Source organism: Malania oleifera, chromosome 10 (assembly GCF_029873635.1).
Source record: "Malania oleifera isolate guangnan ecotype guangnan chromosome 10, ASM2987363v1, whole genome shotgun sequence".
NCBI classification, from domain to species: domain Eukaryota; kingdom Viridiplantae; phylum Streptophyta; class Magnoliopsida; order Santalales; family Ximeniaceae; genus Malania; species Malania oleifera.
This window is the reverse complement of record NC_080426.1, coordinates 13,406,817-13,420,074: the sequence shown is the minus strand read 5'-3', so window position 1 is coordinate 13,420,074 and position 13,258 is coordinate 13,406,817. Positions and strand designations below refer to the sequence as shown.

At 35.8% G+C, this 13,258-nt stretch overlaps 1 protein-coding gene across 5 annotated transcripts in view; it reads right to left on the bottom strand.

Annotated features, from left to right (window-relative positions):
- LOC131166799 (protein REBELOTE) overlaps positions 1-13,258 on the bottom strand; it is a 58,002-nt gene that overhangs the window by 10,417 nt on the left and 34,327 nt on the right. For all 5 annotated transcript variants that reach the window (XM_058125385.1, XM_058125384.1, XM_058125383.1 and 2 more), the window contains one exon: positions 3,554-4,084. In XM_058125385.1, the coding sequence (XP_057981368.1) occupies positions 3,554-4,084 (531 nt within the window). The remainder of the gene's footprint in view (positions 1-3,553; positions 4,085-13,258) is intronic.

Below are 13,258 nucleotides of genomic sequence, written 5' to 3'. Positions count from 1 at the left end.
GTATCCAGGGGATTTGTTGAGTTCAATTGCAGCTGCAAGATAATATAAAGTTCAGGAAATTAGAAAAATCTACTATTATCATAAAATTTTCCAGGCTAACCTTTGTTGAGTTTGTCCACCCCTTCCCTGGACCCCGCATACACGAGAGCTTTGTGCACTGGACTGCTTTTTTATTTAAAATAAATAAATTATGGATTAAGGCTTCATTGAGTTGAAATGTACTTGTGAAAAATGTTTAACTTGCCTGTCCCATAATTTGAGAAATCTACCAGTAGCATAAGATTTTCCAGGCTAGTTTTTTCTTCTTCTTTTTTTCTTTTTTTCCTTTTTTTTTTTTTTTTTTTTTTCTTTTTTCTTTTTTCTGGATGAAGGCTTCATTGAGTTGAAATGTAATTGGTGAAATTTCTTAACTTGCATCTCCCATAATTTGAAGGTACAAATATGATCATCACTACAACAAAAGGTACACATGCACACATTTACAAAAAAAAAAAAACAATTGATAATTTTTTTTCTTTAAAAAATGTCGTAATACAGGATCATGAAAAATATGTTTTTACATTATGTTTTATAAGCAAATGAAATAACAACCTCTGGTCCAGAGTCAAAACCAAGCTCCATCACTAAAAGAATCTTTACACTTAGGATAACTAGACTATTCAGAGGCAATAAATGGCGCAAATTGATCGCGCACACAAAAGGGTTAATAAATTGCAGAACCAAAATATATAGACAGAAATCCAAATTTCCCTACAAGATTAGCTTTCCTGGCTGATGGCTTAACATAACAAACTTCAGAAGCATGTAGGCAGAAATAAACTTTTTAACAGTCTAAAAAATGATCAAAACAAAAACAATTTTGAAAGTACAATTTCAGACATGCAAAAAAAGGCATTGATTTGATGCATAGAGAGAAAGAGATGATGATGATGATGATGAAGACAATGATGATGATGAATTAAACTCCACAAAATGCCAATGAGACAACTTCTGATACAACAGCAAGGATGCCTTTTTCTTCTACTCATCTCTCAAGCCAAGAACCTTAGACAACAGGCCATGTGTTCATTTCAGAATAAAGGAAAGAAAAAAAGATAGATGAAATGTTTTTTTTATAAGAAAAATAATAAGAAAAGAAGAAGAAAGAATACAAGAAGGGCAGGATAGAGTCAAAACATACTACTCTAAACCATCCATCAGAGACCAGATGAAATTGCTTGAGCTTAATGTCCTAGCATCATGCTCCAACCTAATACACCACACCACTGCAAATGTGGCACACTTCCAAATAACCTTCTCTCACCACTACCAATGCCCTCAAACTTTTGAATAAAGGAGGCCAAAACCACTCCCCCTCAAAAACTTGAAACAGCTTATTTCAAATGTGGGAAATGAAAAAAGATATGGGCATTTCTTCGCCCACTCCAATAGCGACAAACACAGGATTGTTGGGAGGTGGTCAGGTGGTGGCAGAGAATGTTGAAGGATTTCCAGGAGTTCTATGTTAATAGGATATTGGTAACAACAGTAATTGCTCAAGGTGAAGGACTTCAGGCTTATTAGCTTGATGAATAGTGTGCATAAAATTAGGTTTATGTTCTTGCCGATAGAGTGTAGTTCTCAGAGAAACTATCTCTCATTATAACAGGGATTTTGTTCATGGCAGACAAATTTTGGATGCCATATTGGTGGCTACAAGGCGGTTGAGGATGTTCATACGAGGAAAGAATGAAAGATGAAGGGGTATCTTTAAGTTGGATTTTAAGAAGGCTTCTGAACATGCCAATTGGAGTTTTTTAGATAAGGTTGCTGACAAGGAAGGACATTGAGGGTAGGTGGAGGTCTCGGATGAGTAGATGCTTGTCTAGTGCTTCTTTGTCCATCATTCTTAATGAGAACCTAAGATGTAGTTTACAGCCACCAGGAGTATCAAGGCAAGGTGGCCCTTTGTCCCCCTTCCTATTTGTTCTTCATGTTGATGTTTTTAGCAAAATGATAGAAAGGGCTGTGGATACAGCTTTTGTGCAGGGGATTGGTGTGAAGAAAGTAGTGTCTCATTTGCAGTTTGCAAATGAAACCATCTTTTTCCTGACTAGCACTCTTCTAGAAATATTTCTCTCTTTGATTTTTGGGAGGGTGTATAAGCAGAGAATTAATATTGTTAGTAGCACCATTACTATTATTTGAACTCAACTAGGACTTCAATGTTCGCTTCTTTAGCTGGTTGTAATGTTTCCGATTGACCCTCGACTTATTTAGGGGTTCTTCTGGGTGGAAACCCTTTATTTTTGTCTCTCTTTTTTTAATCCGATAATTGTTAAAGTGTCTTAGCTTCTTGACAGGTGGAAGGTCGTTTTGTTTTTCTTTAGATGAGCGTATCACTTTGAGTCAGGCTAGCCTTTCTTCTCTTCCTCTTCATTTTTTAATCCATGTATAGGATTCTGTATAAAGTGTGACGTTGCATTTATTAGAAGGTGTCTAGGTGTGGGTAATGCATCTTTTTCTATCATTTTCCCTTGTCTTTATCAGCTCTCCAAGTTACATAATGCACCAATTTCTTCTTTCATGATTAGGGAATTTTGTTTCCTAGGACTTCGATTTTCCTAGGAAGGTGATTGAGCACTGTGGATTTGTTACAATTAGAAAGGCAGTAGACATGAGAAAGCATGAGAAAAGGAGTATCACCACCCCACTTATCCCTAAAAAGAAGAACTCAATCTCCATTGCCAAATCTATATTTCATCAAAGGAAAGAAATTAATCTTAATCATGCCATTTACACATCATTCCGATGTATAAACCAAACCCACCCCAGCTTAGACCTACACACAACCTCCCAACCAACCAAATGATCCTCTTCTCCCCAACTTCCAGACCAAAGGAAATCTCTCATAATTTTTTCCAGCCTACTAGCTAAACCCACTAGAATACTAAACATAGACAAATAATATAAGGGGATACATGCAAGACAAGCCTGAATAAGAGCAAAGCAACCCCCTAAAGGAAAAAATGCCCCTTTCCACCCATCCAAATGCTCAAATCCCCTCTCCACCACCGGATCCCAAAAATCACTGACTGAAGATTACCACCCAAAGGTACCCCTTACCTCTAAGACAAGCTGCTAACAAGGCCAACTACCTAGATCTAGTGAAGCTCAAGTTAATAGCAGCAATATCACTCTTACCCAAATTTCCCAGGTTTAAAATGTTATCAATAAAAGTTAGAACTTCAACAATATTCCGAATTTTTCCAAAGCAGATGCAAAATGTTAAACAAAAAGAAACTTCCATTCAGCATGTCCCCCACTTATGACAAAGCAAAATAACCAACCCCTAAAGGTTAGAGCCTTGCAATGCACGTGCACAAATATCCAACAGGATCAGATTCGTAACTAAAAATTATGCAATACTGATATACCAAGAGTAAAGAAAATATGACTAAAATTTAAATTGAGAAATTCAATAATAAAACATACAAATAATCACTAGTATATATAGGTTAAAAATGCTTCCCCATCATAGATTTCTCCTATCTCACTGTCAAAATGAACATACCTTGATAAGTCTGCGCAACAGAGAAGGAAAAGCAGCAAAAAATATTATAGAAGCCCTGAGTCGAGTTAAAGTGAAGCCCAAAAACTCATTGTCTGTAACCTGATTAAGGAGAACCAATGTGCTCCTCAAATAAGACTTGATGAATGGCTTCAAAGTTTCCCATTTTGAAGTACTCTTCAACTCCATAACAGCATCCTTCCTACAATTGGAGCATGACACTCCCAGAAGCCCTCGAAATACATTATCAGCTTCATTAAGCATGAACATTAATATGTCAGAGAAAGCTTCACTGTTCCGAATCCTTCGGCAAGGCACAGCATCAACGCCACTGGTTGACTTGTTTCCATAGTGGCATGCAGCTCGATACCCATTTATTAAATTAGTAAGGGCAGATACACTATGCTGCTCCATAACTAATTGACTCCAAGATTTGATGCAACAGCTTGTCAAAGACTTCCCCACCCTTAAGTTGGATTCATCTTCATTAAACTTCTCCATGCCATGGCTACTTGTCTCATCTTCATCAGAATCCTGTTACACAGTGAAAAATTCAAAAAACAACAAAACCAACACACACATGTGATATCAGACACGGCAGAAACTGACACATATTCAACTTTGTTTCTAATCCCTGGGAGTTTTCAATGCTAAACGTGTTTTCACAAATTTTGGAGTTGAAAATTGGTTCTTACTTGGTTTTCATTAAAAAAAAAAAAGGGAAATACTTTGTTTGAAGCGTTCAAATGTCAATGGATGCTACTTGAGGCATGCTTCTTGGAGCATATGCACTTTGGTTAGGATTCTTATCACTCAGCGCATGCCCCAGAGGTCGTGATCTGCCATGAAAATATTTTCAAAAAAATTAACTATTTAAGTGGTAAGATTTCTCCAAAAGCAGCTAATTTCCAAAGATTGCAAGAGTATTTCCCAAAATCCAAGGGCCCATTTAGTTGTGAAGAACATATTCCACTTTTACATTTTTCCAAAGAATTATTAAAACTCGAACTTATTTTTTAGTTTCCTAAAAATTCAGATTACAATGATAGAAAATAAAAATTTTGTTTCATTGTATGAGAGAATTTCTAGACTTTATCAACGTGAACCCCTCATTTGATCTTCCACTTGTTGGTGGCAATTCCATTTGGTCCAACTCCAGGGAGCCAACTTCCTTCTCAAGGATTGACAGGTTCCTAATTTCTGTGGATTGGGAAGTTCACTTCCCCAATGTGATTCAGAGCATGCCGCCCATCTCAGACCACTTCCCTGTTCTCCTTGACATTGGGAGGGGGGGAGAGGGGAGTTAAATAGGAGCCAACCCCCTTTCACTGTAAGAATATGTGGCTATGACAGGTTTGGGGAGCATGGTTTTAAATAACGGCCGTTACGCTACGTAACGGCCGATACGTAACGGAAATCGGAGGCCCCGAAACCGATACGGGCCGATAATGCGGTTCGGAAAAAATTCACGGCCGTAACGGCCGTTACAGAGGCGTAACGGCACGTAACGGCCGATACTCCAACGTTACACTTCGTAACATCCGTTACAGACCGTTACATGGCCGACAGGTCACAGATTCGAAGGCTTTCTGCTGCAGGCAGCAGCGCTGCTTTCCCCCCTCTCCCCAGTCCCCACACCCATCTGCCATTCAAAGGGTAAAATGGAAAGTTACAAACTGACCTTGAAAATTTGTTGGCGGAAGCAATAAGAAGGCTTCGAAGCCTGAGAGTGAGCACACCGAGGCTACCGAGCAGATCTACTCATCTTGCAGTTCCAGCAACTTGGCGAGTCACCAGCGACGGTGACAGATCTGCAGCAGCTCCGCCAGTCGTCGCAGTCGGCACCTTCCTCCACCAGTCGTCCAGTCGCCACCAGCCAGCCTCTCGATTTCAGCTTCGGAGGCTCGGAGCTTGGAGTCATCGCTGCTTTGTGCTTTGCAGTTCGCAGCCTTTGCTCCTTCGAGCTCCTCCGAGTTCCCTCGAATCCCTCCCCTCTCTCGGTCTGACTCGACTACCAGGCCCAGCGTATGAGACACTCTAACACTAACACTCAACACCCACAGCACTTTTCATTTATGTTTTTTTTTTTTTAAATTATATTTTGTTGTTCCCACAGCACTTTTCATTCTGTTTTTTTTTTTAAATTATATTTTGTTGTAAAATAGGTTTGTTAAATTGAATTAAAAAAAAAAAGTAATTTAATAGAATAAAAAATTAGAAATCATTAATAATTATGTAAAATAAAATTTTCTTAATTTATAAATATTTTAATTGTATTATATTTTTTGAAAGATAATTATGAAAATTAATTCCATGACATAGCAAGCAATTATTAATAGTATATAATTAATATTTTTTAAGGTTAGTAAATAATTAATATTTACCAATAATAATTGAAGCCTTTTTTATAATAATATTTGAATATCAATAATCCACTATTGCATTCACAATCTAAACACAGCATTAAAATAATGTATGTACACAAGACATCCATGTGATGACATTTTATATTATCTAGGCTTAATTGAGCTCTATTTTTCACCATTCTTAAAGAATTCTAAGGAATACTCTGCACAATTATTATAATATTTAGTCTTAGGATTTGCCAAACTTATAGAAATAAAATTAATTCATGGCACCAATTGACTAACATACTATTTATGTCAGCTGGACAAAGTGGTCATTTTGATAAAGAAGATATCATATTCACTCCCATCTATTGAAAAAATATTAAATAATATTCATATTATAAAAGAAAAAAAAATTAAATAACATCTGTCACCCATTTTATGTTACATGTGTATCTACTTGCTATTTCTTGAGTAGGGTGACCCTGTTTATTAATATTTTTTAAGTTTTAAAACATCATTTTGACCTTAAATTTAAAATTAGGTAAAATAAATGTTTACATCTATTTTTTGTTTTTAGTTATCAAATAAAGTAAAAATTGATAACTTAATAAATAAAAAATTAACCTAATAGTTAATACATTAATAAATTTGATTTTTACTAATTACTACTGGAATTTGTAGAAAAATTTAATTTTAATCCATATACTGAGAAAATGCTTAAAAAATTAAATAGTCAATTTGTAATGTATGGATCTCTATTTGTGATGCTATGATGTATATGAAAGTAGAGCAAAAATCTTTTTCACCTGTTAATTTCTTATAGTTATAAATGAAAATAAAATCAAGCTATAAAAAATAATAAAAATATCTTTTTAAAGATAAAGGAATATATTTTTTTTGTAATAAAATATCTAATATTTTATAATTTTGTTTATTTAAATAAAAAAATAATAAACATTACTTAATATTTTTAATCAAATATTATGCTTTATTTTTACGTAATAAGTATTTAAAATTAGGACTATTTAGTACTTATTATTTAATATTTACTAAATTACTAATTATATTATTCCTGTCATTGTAGGAAGGTTGTAACTTTGTATTTTCTTTATATTTTGTGTAGAGATCATCAAATTAAGTCTATCAATATGTCACGTGATAGAGAAAATGAAAACTTACCTAGTGAGGATATTGGATGGCATTTTGGTACTGCGGTAGACGGTAATAGACATGTTATTATGTGTAAGTTATGTGGGAAGATAATCAAAGGGGGCATTACACGCTTGAAACAACACTTGGCACATAAAAAGGGTCAAGTAGCTGGATGCTCAAATGTGACCACACAAGTAAGAGAACAAATGATGAAACATCTACAACAGTATGCTAAGAAGAAAAGAGATAAACAAAAAAGGCAAGAAGAAGCAGAAGCCCAAATTAGAGGAGATTTTGAGAATTTGAGCGATGAAGAAGACTTGGAAGAAGAAAGTATGAGATTTGCTCGACAAGAAAGCATGCGATCACAACAACAATGGGAAGAGAGACAAAGATTTCGAGCAAGAACAACTGGAAGGGGTAATATTTATGAAGAGGGAGGTGGCTCTGACAGTGGTGCTACCAGTGGTTTCAATAGAGCAGGAGCTCGATCTTATAGTGGTCGAGAAGCTGGAGGTAGTGGACGACAATGGATCAATCCTGATGCCCCTGAAGCTAGACTAAAGGCAATGGATCCTATTTTAGAAAGAAGCAAGAGTGCGAAACAACCAAAACTTAACACAAAGTTACTGAAAGGTTTAAGAAGTAAATTAGGAAAAGCGGTTGGAAAATTCCTAATTTATAATCGGATTCCAGCGAATGTAGCTGACTCTCCATTTATGCAGCCTATGCTTGATATTGCTGCAGAGGTTGGAAAGGGGGTGAAGGGTCCATCACTCTATGAGATATTTGAAATTTATTTGGAGCAAGAGTATCAAGAAATGAAAAATTATATAGCTTCTTTTGCTGGAATTTGGAAGGAAAGAGGTGTAACACTTATGTGTGATGGTTGGTCAGGACCAACTAGAAAACACATTATAAACTTTTTAGTTTATTGCGATAGAGGCACCGTGTTTCATAAATCAGTTGATGCCTCTGATGTGCCAAGCAAAACAGCTGAATATTATTTCAGGTAATTTTCTAATTTTAATTGTATATGCAAATAGTATTATGGACTTACATGTTTTTAATTAAATAGTAGTAATTATTGAATCTATAATTTCATTTCAGATTAATGGATGAGGTGGTTGAAGAAATTGGAGAGGAGAATGTTGTCGAAGTAGTGACTGATAATGAAGCTGCAATGAAGGCAGGAGGAAAATTATTAATGCAGAAGAGGCCCAATCTCTATAGGACAGCATGTGCAGCTCATTGCATAGACCTTATTCTTGAAGATATTGGTAAGAAAAGTAACGTGAAGAAGGTCTTAGAAGATGCAAGAACAATAACCTCATTTATTTACAACCACACATAGACAGTGAATTTCATGAAGAAATTCACAAATAATAGAGAGTTACTTCGCCCTGCCATCACTCGATTTGCCACAAATTTCATTGCTTTGGAGACTATTGTCAGGCATAAACAAGCACTAAGGGAAATGTTTACATCTGATGCTTGGAAAAACTCAAGGTTTGGAATGGCAAAATCAGGCCCAGCATATGATTCAAAGAAAATTATCTTAGGCAAAGAGTTTTGGCAAAAGGCCTCTGATATAATTAAAGTGCAAGAACCCTTGGTGAAAGTTCTTAAATTGGTTGATGGTGATGAAAAACCAACCATGGGCTTCATATACGAGGCAATTGATAGGGCGAAGTTGGCCATTCAAAAAGATTGCCGGTTTTACAAAGACTATTGGAAAATTATTGACAACCGGTGGAGTTTTCAGTTGCACCAAGATTTGCACGCTGCTAGTAAGTGTAAATCAAATACAATTTCTTATTATTTTAACTTTTAAATTATGCATAGTTGCATTAGAAAACTATTGATTAATATGTTTCTAAATTTAATTGTAGGGTATTTTTTGAACCCACAATTTCTTTATGGTGCCCCACCCTCTCCTGAAGTTGCTAGAGAAGTCATGGATGGAGTTAAAAAAGTGATAACCAAGTTGGTACCCGATATAGATACTCAAATTCGGGCTATTAATCAAGTAAGTATTGGTTCCATTAAATTGAATAATGAATTGTTCTAGTATTCTGTAATACTTTCAAGAATAATTATTAATACATCTAATTAATTAATTATATTTAACAATCATCATTTTTTAGTTGTTGCTATATCGAGATAGGCAGGAGACTTTTGGAACCCCGTTGACTCAAAGGACAGTGAAACAAACAAATCCTGGTAAATATGGCTATATAGCTAAATAATGGAGAATTACTCTATTTTCTCTCTTTGTGTTCAAATTTGACTTTTGAAATACGCTATACTAACATAAAACTCTTTTTAATTATTCATGCAGCTGAATGGTGGATTCATTATGGCTTGTGTGCTCCTGAGCTCCAAAGAATAGCAATTAGAGTTCTTAACCAGACCACATCAGCTTCGAACTGTGAGCGTAATTGGAGCACCTTTAGCCTCATCCATACGAAAACAAGAAATAGATTAAAGTACATGAGACTACAAAAACTTGTTTTCGTACATTACAACATGAGGTTAAAGTTAAGACGTACAATGAGAAGAAGCCAACGAGAAATTGAAGAGGGTTTCAATCCTATCAATTTGGACTACATTTTCGAAGAAGATGATCCTTTAAGTCAATGGTTAGAGGAGAGAGAGACACCACTACTCGACGGTCAGGACAATTCAAATTGATTAAATGAAGAGGTTGGTGGTACTACAGAAGGAGGTGATCAACCACCAATAAACGCGCATGATGATTCAGGTTCAAGCCCTGAACGTACACAAAGTGATGACAATCTTGGTTTGAGCCCACCAAGTGATGATGATGGTAATAGTGGTGCTGGAGCTGGGGTTGGGGGGGGTGGCAGTGGTGGTGGTGGAGGCGGTGGTGTAGAATATAATTATGGATATGATACAGGGACATCATTTGGAAGGGATATATATCCTTCTGATCCTTATGGACTACAAGACATACCTGAAAATTATGACTTGGGTATTCCTCCAGGGAACCAATCTTCACAACCCAGGAGAAGGAGGAGTGCTCGTGGTGACCCTAGCGATTCTACTGAAGATTCATATGGTGTGGTTCGTAGTTTTGGCGACTTTGGTTTAGATGGTTCATCATCACAATCATATGGATCTCATCCAGCATATCCACATTATGCATCTCGTGACTCACATTTTTATCCCAGTGGATCAGGAATCTCAGGATCTAGTGAGTCTTCTTCTACACACTACCCAGAGCCAGCCCCTGCCCCAACTTATAGACATTATTCAGGAGAATTTTCATCACTAGTACATTTTCAAGAGCAACAACAAAATGATGCAAACTTGGGTTCATTCAACTATGTATTTCCACAAGGATGGGGAGATAATTTCCCATCCCAATCTCAAGATACAGATACAAATTATGAAGACCCTCCACGTCATTCTTTTTGGTGGTGACATGTGTTATATTATAAATTTGTAATATTGTATTCATGTATTTTCAACTAATTATTGATATTTGATATTAATCACTTTTTAAATTCATGTATGTGTAATGTGTATATTGAGTATTAAGTCTATTGAGTATTGATTCATTTTTAGTAACTTTATGACTTAAATTAATTGATTCTTACATTTCTACATCTTTTTACTCATTAAAGTAATGTAAACTATAAAAAAATATGCTTTTTTTTGTAAACAGCGCACTAAAATTAATATAAAAATCATAATGCCTATTAAAAAGCATTTGTAGGTTGAATGAAAGCCTTCAAAATTCATTAAAAATCATGTATTAATGGATTTCATGCTTATTTTTTAATTTTCGCATGGTTGTGCATGCGTGAAAAAAATTCACGACCGTTACACCCGCTTCCCGTTACGTAACACCCGCGTCTCCCGCGACACCCGCGACCGTTTCGCGACGTTACCCGCGACCGCGATTTCGAACCATGTTGGGGAGTTACTTAAAATATGGTTGTCCTCTCTGCATGTCAAGGCTAGCTATGTGCTTGCCTTGAAATTGAAGGGGTTGAAAGAAAAGCTGAGAATGAAGAATAAAAGCACTTAGAGAAATGTTCAAGCAAAGAAGATTGTTATCCTAAATGGCTTCAAAGAACTCAATGAGCAGGAGTTAATCCAGGGTCTTCACAAAAAGAGGGCCATAGGGTGCTGCTCAAGAAGGTTGAATGAGGTTATTAACCTTGAAGAAAATTCTTGGAGGCAGAACTCCAGAGCCTTATGGCTCAAGGAGAGGGACCGAAATACTAGATTCTTTCACCGAACAGCAAACTTTCATCGTAGATGTAACACCTTATCCAGCACTGAAATTGGAGGAAACACTTTGACCAGGGAAGAGGAATATAAAATGGGCATTTCTGATTTTTACAAAGACCTATACTCTGAACCTGAGATATGGGACCAGCTGTCAATGGAATCAATTTCAGATATCTCAGTCCTTCAACTGTGGGGTGGCTAGAGAGACCCTTTGATGAAGTAGAAATCTTCCAGGCAGTTAAAAATTGCAATGTGGACAAAGCACCGGTCCGGATGATTTCTCCTTGGCATCTTTCAGGCTAACTGGAGCCTTCTCAAGCATGACATTATAAACATTTTTTAGGAGTTCCGTAGATCAAATGATTAGTCATTTGCATCAATACCACCTTTTTCAGCCTAGTTCTGAAGAAATTTGTGGCTGTTAACAACTTAACATCAGGGATTTTTGCCTATTAGATTGGCACGAAGTATATATAAAATCCTTGCCAAAGTCCTAGCCCAAAAAGAAATATCGAAATTCATTGTTCGGTATCAGCAAACTTTCGTGGCTGGAAGACAGATTATGGATGCTGCCCTTACTGCAAATGGGGTGGTGGATGCCTATCAAGAGGAGGGAAAAAGGGGAGCATGTGCAAGCTTGATATGGAGAAAGCCTTTAATCACATCAACTACAATCTCCTTCTTTATTTACTTAGGAAAAAATGGGCCTTGGGTAGCTTTGGTGCAATTAAATTGCATAATGCATCAAAACTACAAGCTTCTCAATGCTCACAAATGGTTGTCCATTTGACATCTTTTGCTCCACTAGAGGCTTAAGACAAGGGGATACCCAGTCCCAATTTTCATTTATCTTGGTTATGGAGGTGTTAAAACTCATGTCGGTGAAAGCTACTGAAGGAGGGCTTTTTAGAGGTCTCAAGGTGGGCAAAAAAGGAAGGTTTAAAAAAGTTTCACATCTTCTCTTCACAGATGATCACAATCATTTTTTGAGAAGATGACTCCCTTCATATCCTTAACCTCTAACGCATTTTGGTACGGCTTGAGCCTGTCTCAGGCTTGAAAGTGAACCTTGGAAAAAGTGAACTCATTCCAAATGGAGAGCATAGCTGTGAGAATCTTAAGATTCACGATTTGATTGATACGATTCGTACCAATTCCACACCAAATCGATTTGAAACACACTAGAGAATCTAAAAACAATTTAATCATTGTTGAATCTATTGATTCACCTCATAAATCTAACAAATCGATCTGAATCTATCAATTCGCACAATTCTCTAGACTTATCATATACAAACCCAACTAGTTTAAAACCCCAAAAATATAATTCTTTTTTCATTGCTTTTATTTTTATATGTTACTTTCCATTCCTTGTCTACATTAGTTTTATGCTCAAAAAATAAGAAAAGAACTTTAGGTCTTATGTTGCCTTCACAAAACCATACATCACTCTTGGAGGAGTATAGTGTTTTGCCATTGAGAAGAAGGGGTATAACACTCATCAGCTATGATAATACTCGTGTTTTGTTGTGTTTTTAGGATTCAAAAGTTGACTTCTTAGTAGTATATTTAATAATTATAAATTTTTAAGTTAATTACTTTAATTTTTTAATCCAAAAAAAAAGCATGAAATATTATTATTTTTTAATTGTTGATAAGACACCAAAAGTACAGATTCTTATTAATTTGTCTTGATTCCTACCCTTAAATAGCATATATTTCATTTTTTTTAAATTATTATTTCTTGATACATCCCCTTTCACTGTTTTAGGTAAAGCTTACACATGAAATATGATGGTTTTTTTAATTATCAAATTTTAAAAGTATTTTACTATTTTGCTTCTTGTTCGTATATCAATAAATGCATGTCCTTTAGAATTAATTTTGGAAGCTTATACTAAATCTTACGATTCGATTCAATTCTCAATTCCCAAAATTGGAA